Source organism: Thamnophis sirtalis, unplaced genomic scaffold (genome assembly GCF_051295495.1).
Source record: "Thamnophis sirtalis isolate CommonGarterSnake01/CBP01778 unplaced genomic scaffold, rThaSir2_p1.2 scaffold_2, whole genome shotgun sequence".
Lineage (NCBI taxonomy): Eukaryota > Metazoa > Chordata > Lepidosauria > Squamata > Natricidae > Thamnophis > Thamnophis sirtalis.
This window is the reverse complement of record NW_028261382.1, coordinates 9,061,444-9,081,554: the sequence shown is the minus strand read 5'-3', so window position 1 is coordinate 9,081,554 and position 20,111 is coordinate 9,061,444. Positions and strand designations below refer to the sequence as shown.

Below are 20,111 nucleotides of genomic sequence, written 5' to 3'. Positions count from 1 at the left end.
GTCCAAATTAAACAGCTGGGAGATTGTTTCCGTATTCTATGAATAGTTTAGAGTTTGGACATTCCATCTTAAGAAGAGGTGATACAAATCTTCCCAGTTTCATGATGGAATCAAAATGTGAACTCCAGTTTTCTCAATCTAGGTTGAATCTTATACCCTGTTTCCCCCAAAATAAGACCTCCCTGGATAATAAGCTCAATCGGGCTTTTGAGCGCATGCACTAAAATAAGCCCTACCCTGAAAATAAGCCCTCCCTGAAAATATTGCAACACAGCAGCAGCCATGAGGTGACCACGCTCACAATCTCCTGCACCTCAAAAATAATAAGACCTCCCCGAAAATAAGGCCAAGCACTTATTTCAAGAGTCAAAAGGGTGTTATTTTGGGGGAAACACAGTAAAAAATCAGGAAGTCCTGAAATGCTTGAAGTATCAACTACCATTTTCAACAGTGAGGTCTTCCGATCATTCTCTTTGTTTTTCTACTTTTTCAGCACCTGTGATTCTTTCTGTCTCTCTCGCTCTCTTTCCATATTTAGTATATGGGCTGCATTGAAGTCCTGCAATCAATGAGATCTTTGGATTTTGGCACTCGGACTCAAGTAACCAGGTAAGTTACAACATCTTATTCCAACCTCCTATATTTCTGTATAGGCAGAAATACAGTTTATTTCCTTCTTCTTCTCCCGATTTAAAACATCACATCTTTCTGGCAGCAGGTATATTTTCTTTTTTCTTTTTGTAAAATTATATTCATTATACATATGCTTTTAATTGTTATATCCCTTCTTGAGGATAGAATTGTTAATGAAAAGTTAGGAGTTCTACATGGGGCTGCCCTTGAAGAGTGTTCGAAGACTCCAATTAGTCCAGAATGCAGCCGCGCGAGCGATTGTGGGTGCACCAAGGTACACCCACGTTACACCTATCCTCCGCGAGCTGCACTGGCTGCCTATTGGTCTCCGGATACGCTTCAAGGCGCTAGTCGTCACTTATAAAGCCCTTCATGGTATCGGACCTGGGTACCTGAGAGACCGCCTCCTGCCGATTACCTCTCTCAGACCAATTAGATCGCACAGGTTGGGTCTCCTCCGGATTCCATCTGCCAGCCAATGCCGGCTGGTGACTCCCCGGGGGAGGGCCTTCTCTGTTGCAGCTCCGGCCCTCTGGAACGAGCTCCCTGTTGAGATCCGGACCCTTACTACCCTCCCAGCCTTCCGCAAAGCCACCAAGTCCTGGCTGTTCCAGCAGGCTGGGGGGAGCTGAGAAGCATCTAGCTCCATAGAAATTGTGAATGTTGGTTTTGTTTTTAATATGTTGTCTTTGTCTTGTTCCCCCCTTTCCCTTGTCTTTTGTAAGCCGCCCGGAGTCCTCCGGGAGTGGGCGGCATACAAGACAAATAAATAATAAAATAATAATAATAAAAAAGTTATATGTAGGTACATAAGTAAATAAATATAAATACTTATATGCAGGAATAAAAAATTTTCTTCCAGCTTTCCGCTAAGGAGTATTTTATTTTCTCCCCGGATAACCACATACTGTATTGTAATGCATTTCTGTATTATGAATGAGTCTTACCTTTTTTCAATGTTTTTGTCATTTAAAGATTTCCTTTTTCTTAGGACATTCACAAATTTAGCCCCTGTGTTAGACTAACACATCATAAAAAAAAATTCCCTGTTAAGAATGTAATCCGTTGCTTTCATTTTACATAAAACATGTTGGTTTAATTATAACTGCAGCTCATGTTTTATTAAACTGCTCTTGGGCTGAAAAAGCAGCTTTCGGGAACTAATTTTCAATTTATCAATAGCACGACAGATAATATAAATAAAACAGCATCCCTGTCCTTATCTCAGTTCAGGCTAATAAATAGCCAATAGTTAGCAAAATAAATGATGCATTACCCAGTTATCTGAAGCAGGACTCGAACTGTATATAAAATCCCTACTGAAGGCAGAAGCTCCAATGAACAGCATGTTACACGGGGCAGATTTTAACTGCAGATGTATCCACCTGCCAAAAAAAAATCTAGCTTTAAAGTTGCCCAACAAATTACAAGCAGTTAGTGAAACAGTACTAACAATAGTATTGTTCTAACCTAGGCTTCCCAGGAGCATGAATTTACTGTGAATTCTGCTCATTCACATCCAGCAAAATCTTTCAAGGGAGGATTTATAGTCACAGACCTTATCTGGCTTGGAGAGCTGCCAGGCCGATCTCTGCAAAACTTGGCCAGGAGTCTTGGAGAGTCACGACCCAATTAAGCGAACTAATTGTCTCCTGCAAACTCCACTCCCCTTTCGCTCCTCTTTTATTTCCTCTGGGAGGGGCTATTCATCGCCCACCTGTGGCCTTACTCCCAAGTCGACCCCTGTTCTTTAGTTGTCTCCTTTGTCTGGCCACTCTGTGCATGCACACACTGGGAACAGGCTCCAGCTGTTCATCTGCCTCGCTGATGTCTGACTCTGAAGGCAGCTGATAACTGGCATACAGCTGTGGCCCCCTCTCTGCCTCTGACACAGAGCCCTCAACAGAGCCTTCCCTAGACTCCATCCTGGCCCATGTTCCTCCCCAACCTCCTCACTGTCCGAATCTGCTGCCAGCCCTGCTGGCCACTGATGGCAACAAGTATTCATTCCAGTAGTTGTAAGCCAAGCTCCACATTCTCATCCATAGGATGATGCAGAACCAACATTAGTCTCGATGACAGTTGTAAATCAAGGATTATCTCTCTGTCGCTGGAGCTACTTCAAAGTTTTGAGGAACACCAGGCCACTTGGCTTTTAATGCAAAGAATTCGAAAAATTCTTTGCGTGAGAATTTGAAAATCAGCCTAGCCTGTTCATTTTATCATTCTGGCATGTCCCCTGCTTCATCTCCACACCAGTGTCTGAATTGCTATCACATGGAGACTGGGATTTGATAGTTGGCATTAAGTAAATGTCACATTCTGGTGCCTCCCGGTTTCAGACTTTAACTCAGCAGCCAGCAAAGAGCCCGAGGCTGGAAATTATTTCACTAATATACTGGTCATTGTTAATATCGTGTCTGCCGCATGAATATTTCAAAACCACAGCAGGAAGCACTCAAGACAACTCATAGTTGCCCAAGGCCATTTAAGCAAAAACTATATTGTGTTGAGACCTCATCTGGAGAACTTTCTGAATTTCCTTGAATTATGTACTGGCAAAAGGGGACATTTGACATTTTAGGCTTTACAGAAAGCTGGGTGACTAAGTTGTTTCCTTATTACACTCAGCGTTGCTTGAAGTTGCTCTTGTTTTTCATGGCATGTCTTTAGGGAAGAATCTTCTGCATGATTCAATTGGCTGAGATGCTTCCTCGCTCAACCATAGTGTGTCTTGACCATGATTTGCTGAATAAACCAAGATAGTTAAAACTGTGCGACATTAAACCAGAAAACAGATGTGCAGTGGTCTACCCTTAAAGCTTGAGGGAGTAAGAAAGTAAACAAGACAGAAACTAGCTTGAATAAAAAGGTAAAGGTTGCCCTTGCAGGTATGTGCTAGTCATTCCCGACTCTAGGGGGCAGTGCTCATCTCCGTTTCAAAGCTGAAGAGCCAGCACTGTCTGAAGATGTCTCCGTGGTCATGTGGCCGGCATGACTCAATGCCGAAGGTGCATGGAATGCTGTTATCTTCCCACCAAAGGTGGTTCTATTTTTCTACTTGCATTTTTACATGCTTTCGAACTGCTAGATTAGCAGAAGCTGGGACAAGTAACGGGCACTCACTCCGTTACACGGCGCTAGGGATTCGAATGGCCAAACTGCCAACCTTTCTGATCGACAAGCACAGCATCTTAGCCACTGAGCCACCCTACAGGACATAGATAGGATAGAATAGGATCCTGTATGGATAGGATAGAAACAATAAAAAATAATTAAAGGTGGATTCCTTTCATTTGATTCCGTTAGAGTTCAATACGGTTAGCAGAAGTCATTCTTTGGCTGAATCTTCATTTTCTCCCCTTTGGTCAAGATAATAACAGCTACAATTTGCTAACAGGGCGTTTTATAGAGAACATAGAATAACAGAGTTTCTTGAACCCTACCCATCTTATGGCTTTCAACTGATGGTTTGTGTAGTCCTCATCAAAGGAATATTTCCATCTGTGCTAAATTGCACCATGCATGCGGAATATATACAGCGTTAGAAGCGTTCTAAATTATGGGGAATTAAATCTTAATGCACCAGCAGCAAATTTGTTTTCCCTTCCCAGAATTGCTGGCAGATTTTTAATGCTGCGCAGAAGAATGTGCCGTGTTTATTTAAGAGTTTGATATTTCACTGTTTAAACCAACTTAATGATATGCCCAAGTGAATTGTAGCCACCGAAGGCTTCTATCTCTGAGGCAGATCATTCCATTAAGGGTGAATTAAAAGGTTCCACCACAAATGCGCGAACGGCAAAAGCGCGCCTGACTAAACCACGCCGACAAAACCGCGCCGACAAAACCGCGCCGACGAATGAGCGCTGAAGCGCGCCGACAACAGCGCGCCGACAGAAGCGCGCTGTAACCCTAACTCTAAACCAAACCCTAAACCTAACCCTAAACCTAACCCTAAACCTAACCCTAAACCTTACCTTAACTTAAATCGCGCTTCTGTCGGCGCGCTTTTGTCGGCGCGCTTTTGACATCGCGGTTTTAGCCCCGCGGTTTTGTCGGCGTGCTTTTGATGTTCGCGCATTTGTCGGGTCACCGAATTAAAATGGTGAAAGCAGGAGCTTTAAACAGCACAAGCTTTTAACAATTCCTTTTTAAATATTTTGCTCGAGTTTTCCTACATGTACCCCTTGTTTAACAGGCTATCATAATGTACACTGAGATATATTCTGTCTGGATCTTGGGAAGTGCAGTGGAATAGCTCTTTCATCCAGGCGTCTGAAGACATTGGATCAGATAGAATATTTCATGGGATGGGAGCAGTGGTGGGATTCAAATAATGTAACAACCGGTTCTCTGTCCTAATGACCAGCTGGGTAGGCGTGGCTCGGTAGTCACGTGACTGTGGGCGTGGCCAACTCAACGTCACTCAGGTCGATGGGCGCTTCGCCTGAGCTCTTACAATGTCATAAGGGTTAATCGGAGAGGCAGTTTCTGTAAGCAGGGCAACAAACCAGAATGTTTCCTTCCTGCCTTCCTTACAGGATTAGCCCTGTAAAGTGGGGAAAAACAAAACAAAAGGAGATTTCTTCCAACAACCGGTTCTCTGAACTGCTTAGAAAGTTAACAACCGGTTCTCCCGGATAGGTGCGGACCGGCTGAATCCCACCACTGGATGGTAGGCATTTTAGAGTCTCTAACCTATGCTTGGAACCCATATCCCATTGTCCATCACATAGCCATGCAGGGCAGGCAGAGGCTGCGTTTGTAGCCATCATTCAACTGCATTACAGACAAACCATTTCGTGAATGAATTGGAGGGTTTCACTTATCAGACTCTATCATGTGATTTATGGGCCTAGGATTGGCTGTGTTTGTGTAACCTGTTAGGCTCTAACAGTTATTATAAATCATAGTGGCTAGGTACATGCCGTCTGTTAAAGCATAAGCCACAGTTCCCAATGAATAATGGTTGGGTAGCCAAGCATGATGTATGGAATAAGTTATTATGTGATTGCTGCAGGCCAGTTCACTCCCAGGTATCTAAGGGAGCGACTCTCCCGTCAAGAGTTTTTATAAAAGGAGAAGAAGAATGGAGGACTCACTGCATGTTCCTCAGAGGAACGTGGACTTGTCTTCGTGGAATGAACACCCAAAGGTTCCATATTTCTTAGGAGACATTGATTAAAAGCATCTACAACAGGGGTGTCAAGCTCAAGGCCCAGGGGCCGGACCCGGACTCCGGGGTACTTAGCTGCCCACAGCCCTCCCGAGCTCGGTTTTCGCTGGCAGAAGCATCACGGGCCAATCCTTTGCTGTTCCCAGGGCAGCCTTCCGGGCCAGATCTAAGCATCCCACGGGCTGGATCTGGCTTCCAGGCCTTGAGATTGACATCCCTGCCCTAAACCATGAAGCATAGCTTTCGCACCAAGTGGTGGTGATTCAAATAATTCCAGTGGTGGAATTCCAGTGGTGGAATCCAAGTTCCAGTGGTGAGATTCAAATAATTTAACAACCGCTTCTCTGCCCTAATGACCAGCTGGGTAGGCGTGGCTCGGTGGTTATGTGACCGTGTGGGCGTGACCAACTCAACGTCACTCAGGTTGATGTAACGGCCTTAGCTGTTGCAATGTAATAAGGGTTAACTGGAGAAGCAGTTTCTGTAAGCAGGGCAATCAAGGTTAGGCTAGAAACAACAACAGAATGTTCCCTTCCTGCCTTCCTTACAGGATTAGCCCTGTGAAGTGGGAAAAAAAATCAAAATGAGATTTCTTCCCACAACCGGTCCTCCGAACTGCTTAGAAAGTTAACAACCGGTTCTCCTGAATAGGTGCGAACCGGCTGAATCCCATCACTGCTGCGTTCCGAACACCTGCTAAAACTAGACACATAGGTTGGGTTTACAGATTGCACGTAGAAGATGTTTTAACAAACAGTTGTTGATTAAACCTTTGGTTGTGTTCAAGCCACAGTGCCCAGGTTCGCACAAGCCGAAAACAATCCCTGTGGCAAAAAAAAATATTGCTTGATGAGTGAGACCGAGGTGGCGCAGTGGTTAGGGTGCAGTACTGCAGGCCACTTCAGCTGACTGTTATCTGCAGTTCAGCGGTTCTAATCTCATCGGCTCAAGGTTGACTCAGCCTTCCATTCTTCCGAGGTGGGTGAAATGAGGACCCGGATTGTTGGGGGCGATATGCTGACTCTGTAAACCGCTTAGAGAGGGTTGAAAGCCCTATGAAGCGGTATATAAGTCTAACTGCTATTGCTATTGCTAGACCCCCAATCTTGGCTTAATGTGATGTGTGAACCCAGGTCTAAATCTTGGAAATGGCCCGAGAAGATCCCTTTGAGATAGGAGGAGGCTTCTGAAATGGCACAACCGAGTCGGTCAGAGAGTTTTGTCTCAACGGCTAAACATTCAACTTTGTTATTGCGTACAATCCCTTTCTGTTCTGTGGGTAGAAAGGCAGGACTTCTGAGGCTTAAACGCCCAACTTCAAGGAGATTCTTCTTCCTTGACATCAGCCCACGTTCTTTGCTCTCAAATGAACTTGGCAAAACAATAAACAAAGTAAAGCAGTGTTGTTGCCGCATTGCTTCTCCTCCAGGGAACAACGCTGGACTCTCCCACTGTCTAGAGACACACACAACCGTGGAAGGAAAGGGGTGGGGGGAGAGAGGCAGTGTGGGAACAGAAATTCCTTGACTTCCAAGAGGTAGCCAGTGACTTTTTGGTGTTTTGGGACAACAAGAGAGCCAGTTCCTCAAATGCAGACCAGAATTCTTTTTCCCTGGCTGGTATTGTTCTAAAGCAGGGTCCTTTAAGGCTTGTGGTCTTCAGCTCCCAGAATTCCTCCGGCAGCTATGCTGACTGAGGAATTCTGGGAGCTTGTGGGAAGAAATGTCCTTCTGAGTTCAGTTCCAAGTGGGGAAAAAGACACTGGAAACATGGAGGCTGCTCGGAAAGATGGTTTTAGTGGTGGACAGGATCACAGGGCACGAGGTCCTGAACAGAAAAAGGGGGGATCACATGGTTCCAGGTGTTGGGTGAAGAAGAAAAAAGAAAACAAGATGCGGAAAGTCTCTGGTTTTACACCCTCTCTGGCCTTTGATCTTGATCTTGTATTCTGATTGGTTGTCAGGTTCCCATGGGGTCATGCAGGGTGCGACTCTGTACACTGTCTTGAGCCCAAGTTTGGTTGAGCGTCGCTTCTTCCCAGGTGCCCTGTGGTGAGATGGGTAAAGGGCTAATACTATCGTGCCTTAATCCCATCACCCTGAAGCCGAAGGGGAAACTCTTTGTTATGTAGAATAGACTGGATCAGGCATTTTAATGGCCCATCGACAAAGGTGGGGGCTATTAAGAGTGAGTCTGTTTCCTACCTAAAAAACACGTCTCTCCATTTCTGATCCATGGAAATATAATATTCTGCCTTTTCAATATTTTCCAGGATATTTCATTTTTCTAGGAGGGTGTGTATCTGTAATTTCCTACAAGCTGAAGTCCACAATTATTACAGTTGCCAAGTTTGGAAAACCCTTTTCTAGAGCAGGGTTCTCCAACCTGGGCAATTTTAAGCCTGGTGGAACTTCAACTCCCAGAATTCCCCAGCCAGTTTTGCTCCTTGGACTCCACGGAGATCGAATCAATCAACTCTGAAGGAAATCAACCTTGATTGTTCCTTGGAAGGACAGATCCTGAAGCTGAAGCGCAAATAACTTTGGTCACAAAATGAGAAGGGAGGACTCCCTGGGAAAAGGCACCGACGTTGGGGAAGTTATAAGGCGAAAGGAGAAGGGGACAACAGAAGATGGGATGGTTAGATAATGTTATTGATGCAATTTGGACAAACTCCATGTTGTGACTCAGCAGAAGTTTGCTGTGAGTTGAGTCAAGATGCAAGATTAACAATGTAGCTCGGGCTCGTTAGTGGCGTCTTCTGGTGATAAAAGGACGGATGGTGCCACGCCCTGGTTGCAGGAGTCAACGTTCATCATTCATTGTTCATCGGTCGTAGTTTGTTTGTGAGAGACACTTGGAGAAGTGATTTGCTTTCTGTAACCCGGATTCAAAGAGACACTTGGAGAAGTGCTTTGCTTTCTTTTTGGACACCTGGTTTTGCCGTAAGAGATTTTGTTTTGCATTCTGTTATCTTCTTGTCAGAGACTTTATTTATGTTTATTTTTGGGCTCGCAGCCAGTCTGAGCCGAGGACTGATAAAGTTCTTTCCTTTTTAGTTTGTCTGTCTGCCTGTCGTCTGTTACCAAGCGGAGAAGGGGGGACAGAACACTCCAGGAAACATCGGAGAACAGGGTGACCCACTATGCTCTGGTCCATGGGGGTCACAGAGAGTTGGGCACGGCTTAGCAACTGGACAACATCACAACAGCAACAAAGATCCTTTAGTGTTTAGCAAGCAATGTTCTTATGGAAAAGCAATGTTCTGTTGGCGAGTAGCAAGAACCATTTGGGACCCATGTTTCTTCTTTTAAAACCCTCCACAGAGTGGAAAATTACTATGCGGGATAGATAAATTCTGATATTTTTCTCCCCTCAAGAATGAGAATCCTTGTTATGGAGTTGCTTGGGCCTTACTCATTCTACCCAGTGGGTTTTGGAGGAAGCAACTGAATATCATTCACCCTTTGCCAAATGTTAGTTGGCTCTCCACATTCCTCCTTATTTCATTCAGCCTCTCTGTTCCATTCACTCCTGGGGCTCCTGGATGGGTTTCATGAAGGTTTTTTGCTTTTTTTAAAAAAATCTTAATAAAGGCCAACTTAATGGCTGTGGAATCTGGCGAGGCTTTTCTCTCTCATTAGCTGTTTATGGGATGGATGCGAAGCTGAGCTCCGTTGCAATGAATGCATTTATTTACATCCTGCTATTTTCCTAAGAGCACCCGAGAGATCCGGCAGTGTAATAATAAAATCCATATAATTGCATCAGTTTAAGAAAGAAAAAAAAAAGCAAGGATATAATCCTGTTTTCAAAGCAGTAGGAAAATATATTCAGTGTTTAAACCTATTAGCCTGGTGAGGTCATCCAGATAAGGAGCGCTGGAGTGCTAGCTGTACCCTTATTCGGAGGTTTACATTAATACAATCTTACATTTCTGAAAGCCTCCCTCCTTTCCTTCACTTTTATGTTGCCCAGAAGGAAGGAAGGATCCCTTCGGAGACACTTTTGTCACCTCTTCTCCTTCAGACTCAAATTTCTTTGGTCAGACCATTGTCCATTCTTAGGCCCTTCCTCCTATCTCCCAAGGGCATCCCACATACCATTACAAAGCCAAAGATGGATAGATGGATGGGAATGGGTGGGTGGGTGAGTTGATGGGATTGGATGGATGGATGGATAAGGTAGAGGGATAAAGATGGTTGGATGGGGATGGGAGGGTTGATGGGATTGAATGGATGGATGATGGGTGTGTATGGATAGATGGATGGATGGATGGATGGATGGATGGATGGATGGATGGATGGATAAGGTAGAGGGATAAAGATGGTTGGATGGGGATGGGAGGGTTGATGGGATTGAATGGATGGATGATGGGTGTGTATGGATAGATGGATGGATGGATGGATGGGATAGATGGGTAGAGATGGATGGATGGGGATGGATGGATGAATAGGATAGATGGGTAGAGATGGATGGATGGGATAGATGGGTAGAGATGGATGGATGGGGATGGGTGGATAGGATAGATGGGTAGAGATGGATGGGTGGGTGGAAGGGTTGATGGGATTGGATGGATGGATGGATGGATGGATAAGGTAGAGGGGTAGAGATGGTTGAATGGGGATGGATGGGTGAGTGGGTTGATGGGATTGGATGGATGGATGGATAAGGTAGAGGGGTAGAGATGGTTGAATGGGGATGGATGGGTGAGTGGGTTGATGGGATTGGATGGATGGATGGATGGATGGATAAGGTAGAGGGGTAGAGATGGATGGATGGGGATGGGAGGGTTGGTGGGATTGAATGGATGGATGATGGGTGTGTATGGATGGATGGGATAGATGGGTAGAGATGGATGAATGGGGATGGATAGGATAGATGGGTAGAGATGGATGGATGGGTGGGTGGGTTGATGGGATTGGATGGATGATGGGTGTGTATGTATGTATGGGGATGGATGGATGGATAGGGTAGATGGGTGGATGGATGGATATGGATGGATGAGGCAAATGGGTAAATATGGTTGAATGGGGATGGATGGGTGGGTGGGTTGATGGGATTGAATGGATGGATGGGAATGAATGGATAGATTGCAGATAAATAGATGGCAGATAGATAGTTGATAACTTACCCTGGGCCAGTTACTCTTTCTTTCTCATCCAAACCTACCTTCCAGATGATCCCGAGGGAGGGAGGGGCAGGCAGCAAAACTGGAAGAACGTGTTGTCTCTATTGCTTTCAGCTCTTGGGGAAAAAGATTGTCCAGAGCATCTGGCAGCACCAGCCTGGGGAAGTCCATGCAACATCAATAGTGGACGAAAGGAAACCCCGAATGAAGCAAAACAAGGCACTTGATTAGTGATGGCCTTGTGCCCCCACTGGCTTCAAACCTACAAAGCATTATCCCAAGACCACAAATCATTGAAATCTCAGAAAGAAAGCCGACTCTGAAGTTCTATTCAATGCTGCATGGATCCTTAATTGATAGTTTCTCTCTCTCCCCCGTTTTTGATGTTAATCCTTTTCCATATTTTTTTTTTCCAGGGAAGCAATAAGTCGCCTGTGTGAAGCTGTGCCAGGAATACACGGGATCACAAAGAAACGGAAGGTAAATCTATCTTGGGCCCCCGACTAGCTTCTTTGAAGGAAAAACCTCCCTCTGGGCCTTAAGAGGTTTACCTTCTATTTGAACCATCAACACCAGAGGTGGGTTCCTACCAGTTCGCACCTATTCGGTAGAACCGGTTCGTCAAATCTACCGAACCGGTTAGAAGAGGTTCCACCAGTGGACCCGGAAAGCAGGCCACACTTACAGAAGAGGTTCCAAAATTTTTTGAAACCCACCACTGGTCCTTGGATATGATTATTCTACACTATCATGCTCATATTTGTAAAACTCAGGGCCTCTGTGAAAGGTAAGGATGACTACTGCGTTTGTGGTGCAATCAGAACATTGCGTGTGTTAAAGTTGTTTTAACGCAAATCAAAGATGCCTTTTAAAAAACACAAGTTTACATCACATTCTTATGCATGCCAGTGCTGTGTGAGAGGTAATTTAAGGTGGTTCTGACAAGTGTCGTCGGCATCTTCATATCCGGTCACATGGGGGCAAGCCACACCCACAAAGGAGGCCACACCCACAGAGTAGGTTCAAACAATTTTTGAAACCCACCACTGATCAACACGTATAAAATATATCTGCATGCCTTAGGGACACCTCGTATAATGAATTAATGGAAATTAACGAATATTGTCCCATTAGCATGGAGTAATTTAAACCTTTCCTTCTTGTGCTCCCAGCAGCAAGGTTGCTACCATTGTCAAGCTAATGAAGCACCTTGAAAATAGGAAGGAACCTTCAATCAGAATAGAGCTGGAAGGGACCTTGGAGGTCTTCTAGTCCAACCCCCTGCTCAAGCAGGAGACCCTGTCTCAGACAGGTGGCTGTCTAGTCTTTTCTTAAAAACATCCAGTGATGAAGTACCTACAACTCCTTGACTTCCACTGGTTAATTATCCTCACTGTTTCTCCTTAATTCCAAGTTGCTTCTCTTCTTGATTAGTTTCCACCCGTTGTTTCTTGTCTTGTCTTATGGTGCTTTGGAAAATAAATTGACCCCCTCTTCTTAGTGGCAGCCCCTCCAATACTGAAATACTGCTTTCATGTGCCTCCCCCACCCCCCAGATCTTCTTTTCTCCAGACTGGCCATACCTAATTCCTTCATGTTTTAGTCTCCAGGCCCTTAATCATCTTAGTTGCTCTTCTCTGTGCTTTTCTGCAAAGTCTCAACACCTTTTTCCTAAGCTAAAATGAGGAAAGTGACCGAATGAATTAAGAGGGGGAGCTGCATTGGAAAGCCTCTATGTCTGAATTCTCTAGCATTGTCCACTTAGGGTGTCCCACGGCACTTCTGGCAGAAACCAGAGAGCCGAGGTGGTGCAGTGGTTAGAGTGCAGTACTGCAGGCTACTTTAGCTGACTGCTAGTTCGGCAGTTCGGCGGTTCAAATCTCACCGGCTCAGGGTTGACTCAGCCTTCCATCCTTCCGAGGTGGGTGAAATGAGGACCCGGATTGTTGTTGGGGGCAATATGCTGACTCTGTAAACTGCTTAGAGAGGGCTGAAAGCCCTATGAAGCGGTATATAAGTCTAACTGCTATTGCTATTGCTATTGCTACCTTGAAACAAACCCCTTCAAATGAAACCATTGACTGCTGTTAGGTGAAATATGAAATCAATATTCTGCTTGTCTTTTACAGCCTCCGGCTAAATTTCTTTCTCCTGTGCTTGGCAAAAGCAATCTTCAGTTTTCTGGCACGCATATAAACTTGACCATTTCAACAACCAGTCTTACTTTATTGAACACTGATAGCCAGCAGGTAAGTTGGTCCTTGAGGTTCTGATCCAAGCGGCATCGGCTGCGGATCTAATGTTTTACTATACCTTGTGATGAATTATTTTGCTTTTGAATGCACTCTGTTGCAATACCCTTACAAAGTTAATTTGTTCTTTTCCCCCTATCTTTGAGTCAGTGCTGGCTCCTGGCAACTATCTGCATGGCCCCCTGTAGTTTTGGGACAAGGCTTTTTGGAAGTGATTTGCCATTGTCTGCTTCCCAGGGCTGACAGAAAGTGACTGGCCCAAGGTCAGCCACCTGGCATTGTGCCTCAGGTGGCACTAAAACTCACTTCTCTCAGTTTCTAGTCCGGTGTCTTAACCCAGGGGTCTCCAACCTTGGCAACTTTAAGACTTGTGGCCTTCAACTCCCAGAATTCTCCTCAGCCAGCCATTGTGAAGTTTTCAAAGGATGACCTAATTAATTTACGAGCCTCGAGACAAAGTTCAAAAGAAATCCATTCATTTATTAGGATCAACATTTTGGCACGTTCTTCTGTGGAGCTGAAACTGATTCCCGCTTAATTGCATTTGAACTTTACACCCTGTATCCCCTCCCTTCTGTCTGTGTCATAAATCACATCCACCAACAAGGTGCTAGGCAGGCTATGAACATGTGCATTTCACACAGCAGCTGTAGGAATATGAGACCTGACTCTGGCCAAAGTATGCATGGAATTCTACTCCCTTTCCTCCCCTCTTTTCCTATGTCGACTTGACAGTAGTCATGGAAACACTTTACAAGTTGACATCCATGTTGGCTGGGGAATTCTGGGAACTGGAGGCCACAAGTCTTCAACTTTCTGGCCAGGAATTAGATGCATCTCTGTTCTGACCCCCCTCATCCCACATCAACACACACTCCAAGCCAAAGATAAGTTACAGCATTTAATTAACAGACAGATAGGTCCTTGACAGCAAACCGGCACAGTCAAGCTTGGCAGCAATCCAGCCTGCCAAGCTCACCATAATGTTCTCCGACATTGATTCCTGCGTTGACTTCTGCAAGAGGGGCGTGTGCACAAGCAGTCTTTTTATAGTCTGGAGAGGACCCTAATGACCACCAGCTGAGTGCAATTACCTCCTGTAACTGCGCAACTGTTCCTGACGCCTATTAGCTCTTCGGTGCCATGCATCCAGGAACAACTCACTGCTGGCGTCCGGCTCACTCTCCCTTGTCTCCTCCCCACTGGTCCAAGACTCAGGTGCCTCCTGGTGGCCAATCAGCCTCTCTGTGCCCTGCTCGGAGCCAGAACCCTGTCCAGGGTCCTCCACATCCTCCAGAGCCGACTCATAGGGCCCCTCGCTGTCGGAATCTGGTGGCAGCTCCAACGGCTCCTGCTGGGCCACAACACATCTCTATAGGATCTTTCAGGTGGAGACTTTGGGTTCCATACAATAACCAGAAGCTGGGGATATATGGCTGTTGGAGGAATTTGTCTGTTCTGAGCATTTGGGCTTTCTTCTCTGCCTTTGAGTGCTTCTATCTGACCATCTCTGGTGGTGTGTAAGCAGAATTTATGAATTCTCAATATGGTGAGCTTTGCAGAGATAATTTTCCAATAGTTTCTGGTTAAGCTGTACATGGACTTCACAGATTGCTTCTTTTTCCTTCCCAGATTATTGCTAACCATCACATGCAGTCCATTTCATTTGCCTCTGGAGGGGATCCAGTAAGTATAAAGGTTTCAACTGAAGACTATGCTGGAATTTTTTTAAAAATGTATTTATTTTTTAAAATGTAAATAATACAAACATAGTACATATACATCTAATTACAAAAAAAAGAAAGAAAAAGGAAAAAACAAGCTAATATTACAGTGCACTCCCATCTCCCCCAGAGAGACCTTGTTTCCCACCCCCTTATATTTCTTTACTATAACAACTAAAAGATATACAACATATTCCAATTATTCCCTTTTCCCCTCCCAAACAACATAAATTCTTGAGTAGGTTAACTACCAACACTGATTTCATAAAATCCCCCCATATTTCCATTATAATGGTTTGCTTTGATCATCCCTTTTCAAAATTTAATTTCCGTTGTTCATTTATCATTTGTTGCCATACTCCAAATTTCATTATAACACTCATTTCTTTGAATATCCCCATGTTTAGCCATCCCTAATCTAGCTGCCATGATCAAATTTACAATCAATTCCTATGTTGGAAATGAAACACAATTATGAATGAGGGCTATCACAGAACCAGTGGCAGGGCGGTATCTCATCAAATTTGGAATACAGTCAATGTATTCAGAAGGCAGCATATTATATTCATATTTTCAATTGCACGTCTAGGAATTGCCCACATGGGTATCTTGTCATTTAGTTTATATTGGTATTTTTTCCAGACCCGCAGTAAAGCATTTCTTAAAATATGACTTTTAAAATTCTTATCCAATTTTTTGTTGAATAACAAGTAAGCATGCCAACCATATACCAGATCGTGTCCCTCGATATTCAGTATTCTATCGTTGGTTAAATGAGTCCAATCACTAATTGCAGATAGCGCCACTGCATCATAATATAATTTTAGGTTAGATAATTTCAAGCCTCCTCTCTCGCGTACATCTTGCATTATTTTCATCTTTACCCTCGGCTTCTTTCCTGCCCATACAAATTTGTTGATACCCTTCTGCCATTCTAAAAGATTCGCATCTTTTTTAAGTATAGGTAACATTTGGAAGAGAAATAAAAATTTTGGTAAGATGTTCATTTTCACTGCCGCTATCCTACCCAGCAAAGATAAGTGCAATTTCTCCCATTTTTTCATCTCTATCTGTATACTATGCCAAAGTGGTTCATAATTGTGCTTATATAATTTCCCGTTTGAGGTTAAAATATTAACCCCAAGATATTTGACTTTTTTGACTACCTCACATCCTAGCATCCCTCCTAGTTCTTCCTTTTGTTTAGTATTCATATTTATAGCTAATATTTTTGTTTTTCCTAAATTTATTTTAAAACCAGACACTTGACCATATTGATTAATCGTATTCATTAAAACCATACTAGATTCCTGCAGAAGGCAGCATATTGAGGGAAATGATTAAACAGTGAAAAACACCTGTCACTCGAAAGTGCAATTTGCTCAGTCTTCTTCTTGTTTTAATTTTACATTATCTTTTTTGTAACCTTCCTTTCGTTGACTGTTGAACCCTAGTAGATGCAAATTGGCCATTTAGAAATATAACATCAATCTTAAAAATACGTATTCCTTTTTTTGTTTTGTGTGCATTTTAGGATACTACAGATTACGTCGCCTACGTTGCTAAAGATCCTGTTAATCAAAGAGGTAAACCCAATAATTTCTTGAGGGGGAAAAAAAAATCTGGGGATGAGGGTATCTTTTCATTAGGAAAACATTTTTAAAAAAAATATATATTTAATTTCTTCTCTATCGTTAACTCCCAGGTATGAATTAAGTGGGAAATTTTCTTATTATATATATATGTTATATTTATGCTGATAAATAAATAAAGGGAGACTAGTATAGATCTATTTCAAGCTATTTAGCTCTCATCAGCTAGCCATACCCATGTTGGGAATCGAACCTGTGCTCTATTGCCTCTTAGGCAGATGTGTTAACCATTGAGCTACAGAGCTCGACTCCTTATCAGCCAGCCAGGGTGAGAGGTATATATTTAAAGATGGTCTGGATGATCTCTTGTGACGAGCCGAAGACAGAGAGTGGAAGTGTGACCTTCCTCCCATATTTGGGCATACCAGGGGTTGTGACTTTATATATATAAACGCCTTCGGCGTTTAGTCATGGCGGCCACATGACCACAGAGACATCTTCGGACAGTGCTGGCTCTTCGGCTTTGAAACGGAGATGAGCATCGCCCCCTAGAGTTAGGAACAACTAGCACATATGTGCGAGAGGAGCCTTTACCTTTACATTACAGTAGAAAATCAAAAGGGAAAAGCGAAAGATTTGAGACTGTTGTGTTGTGATTCTAAAAATACAGGTAGTCCCTTGTACTACCTTTATTTTTTTAAAAAAATTAATTGATCTCGGCATTATTATTGTAAGTCATTTAACAACTGTGACAAGAAAAGTGGTAAAATACAGCGAAACTCATTTTTAACAAATGTCTCGTTTAGCGGCAGAAATTTGGGGTGGGGCATTGTGTGGTCGTAAGTCGAAGACTACCTGTGTTTCTTTCACACCCCTTCTCCTTGTGGCTGTTTTTAAATAAAAATTTTTTTCCAGCGTGCCATATTTTGGAATGTCCGTCTGGAATAGCTCAAGAAGTCATCAATACCATCGGACAAGCATTTGAGCTCCGGTTCAAACAATACTTGAAAACTCCTCCTGCTTTGATTGCTTCCAAAGAAAGGTAAGCAAAGGCTTTCAGAAGGCAGCTGGAATGGCACAGAGAGTCCTTGATTTACAACCATTCTGTCCGGCTTGTAAATAAAGTAAATCAGAGTCCAAGACAAAGTATTGCTTAAAATTCCAATTTATGAAGAGAGCCATGTTGGCACATCTGGGAAAACCCGAATCTGAAAGCTTCCAGGTTTTCCCCACCCAGTTGAAAGTTCAAGATCTTGCCCGCACACCCACAAGCCCATCACATGGTCCAATCTCCCACTGCCATGCTGGCAGTTCCACCCATCCAGTTCCGGTCAGGTGCAGAGGTGCAGAGCCAAAGGATGACCTTGGCTTTCTAGAAGGAATTTTGTTTTGGCTACATATCATCTAACTCCATACAATTCCCCCTCCCATTTTCCCACAATAGAAAAAGGCACAGTAGAATAATAGAAAGTGTAGCAGGCCTGAGATCCAAGAAAAATATGGATGCAGGCCTGACACATTCATTTAGCGACCGTTCAAAATGACAATGGCCCTTTAAAAAGCAGCCCAGGATAGTTTTTCACGCTTATGACCGTGACAGCATCCCCGTGGTCATGTGATTAAAATTCAGGTGCATGTATTTATGACGGTGACAGTGGGATCACGTGATCCCTTTTTGCGACCTTCTGACAAGCAAAATCAACGGGGAACCCAGATTCACTTAACAACCATGAAACTTAAGTTAACAACCGCAGTGATTCACTTAACAATTGGGCAAGAAAGGTTGTAAAATGGGGCAAATCTCACCTAACAACTGTCTTGCTTGTAATCCTCAGTTGAGGACTATCTAATGTGGGAATGGCCTTGAAGAAAGGAGGAAGAACAGCAGGCTAGGTTAATAAATACATCAATTCACATTTATTTAACCGCGTTACACTAAATTAGGATGCGGGTGATACCTTGCGATTCGGGAAGGGAAACAAATTACAGATTTCAAATTAAAAAGAATTTCTTGCAATCATACCGTGAAAGGTTTTACATGCTGTGCAGCGTCTTGCTTAATGTTTCGCTGGCCGGATCAGATTTATTTTCCAACTTACGAGTCCAGTTGTGTTGGATTAAAGCATTCCCATGGTCTGAGCAATATAGGTCTTTGGTACATAAAACCTAAGACAATTGGAGGGCACCAGGCTGGAGAAGACAAATAAAACTCACAGTGTACATTCCGCGCTGATGAACAGATGGAAAATGTCTTCTCCAGTTCCTGTGAATCACATAATTAAATTCTTGAGTCATGTTCTCCTAATCAAACTGCACAGCCCCATGTTTCTTTCCTGTTCCTGTCTATTCATCAAATTATGCTCCTATAAATTAAAAAATCAAGACTCAACACAAGTTGTTCTTTTCAGAAGACAAACTATTAGCGGTGGGGGGGTGGGAGAGGCAATTACATCCCTACCCTTATCCTCACCCTTGTTTCCCCCCCGCATCCCCGCTCCAAATTTAACAACAGAATCGCTCCTCCAATATTCTCCCAGCAGCTTTTGAGAAGCAGCTCACAAAATGTTTGTGTCATTGAGAGAAGATGATAAGGGGCCTCCACAGGGATGGGATTAAATTTTTTTAGCAACCTGTTGTCTGCCTGGTTGCTGGGTGGGCGTAGCCATAGGGGTATGTCCTAGTCGGGCCCGTTTCCAGACTTACGGAACTTCTGGTAGGCTCATTTTTCGTGACCCGACAAAAGGGCGAATGAAAAAAACGTGCCCGACTAGGGTTAGGGTTAGGGTTAGGTTAAGGGTTAGGTTTAGGGTTACGTTAAGTGTTAGGGTTAGGTTAAGGGTTAGCGTTAGGTTTAGGGTTAGGTTTAGGGTTAGGTTTAGGGTTAGGTTAAGGGTTAGGTTTAGGGTTAGGTTTAGGGTTAGGTTTGGGGGGGTTAGGTTTAGGTTTACGTGTTAATTTTAGCTTTATCGCTCACAGCGTGCTTTTTTCGTCGTGCTGTGATGATGTCAGGTACGCGGTTTCGTCGAGCGCGCTTTAGTCGACCGCGGTTTTGTGGTGGAACCCACAGAGATAACTAATTCAGCAGGATCCATTAACTTCTTTATAAATGTACAATACCAACAACAGATTCTTCCAACATCGTAGAGAGGAGAGATTGTAAACAGGTTCAAACACAGGCAGGCTATAGAGAGAATGAGTTTCTTTCAGTTTCACTTCAGAGCTAAGCCACACCCAGACTCCAAACTGTTTCAGCACCCATTGGCTGACCTTTTTACTAAGCCTTATTTATTGGCTGACCTTGTTACCATGTCTCTGCCGGTTCATGAATATTCTGACACAGCTGTTGCTTGGGTTTTTTTGTGCAGAAAAGGGGTGAGTCTTGATGGATCCGCCTGGAATAGTCAAGAGAAGGAAGACTGCGGATACTATAATGAAATTCCTGGGAAGGAGCCTCCTGCCGGTGGACTGTCCGATGTCAGGCTGAAGATAATCCCAGAAGAAAGGACCAACCGTCCCATCCCTACTGAGCAGCAACAATGTGGAGTAAGCCTATGTGTGATCAGCTTCATTGAGCATTACACCGGGTTGACATTAGAATGG

At 43.8% G+C, this 20,111-nt stretch overlaps 1 protein-coding gene across 2 annotated transcripts in view; it reads left to right on the top strand.

Moving 5' to 3' along the window:
- Positions 1–20,111, top strand: part of SHC4 (SHC adaptor protein 4) — a 43,724-nt gene that overhangs the window by 15,556 nt on the left and 8,057 nt on the right. For both annotated transcript variants that reach the window (XM_087704213.1, XM_087704214.1), the window contains exons 2-8: positions 539–609; positions 11,360–11,423; positions 13,073–13,192; positions 14,828–14,881; positions 16,454–16,505; positions 17,427–17,553; positions 19,877–20,054. In XM_087704213.1, the coding sequence (XP_087560339.1) occupies positions 539–609; positions 11,360–11,423; positions 13,073–13,192; positions 14,828–14,881; positions 16,454–16,505; positions 17,427–17,553; positions 19,877–20,054 (666 nt within the window). The remainder of the gene's footprint in view (positions 1–538; positions 610–11,359; positions 11,424–13,072; positions 13,193–14,827; positions 14,882–16,453; positions 16,506–17,426; positions 17,554–19,876; positions 20,055–20,111) is intronic.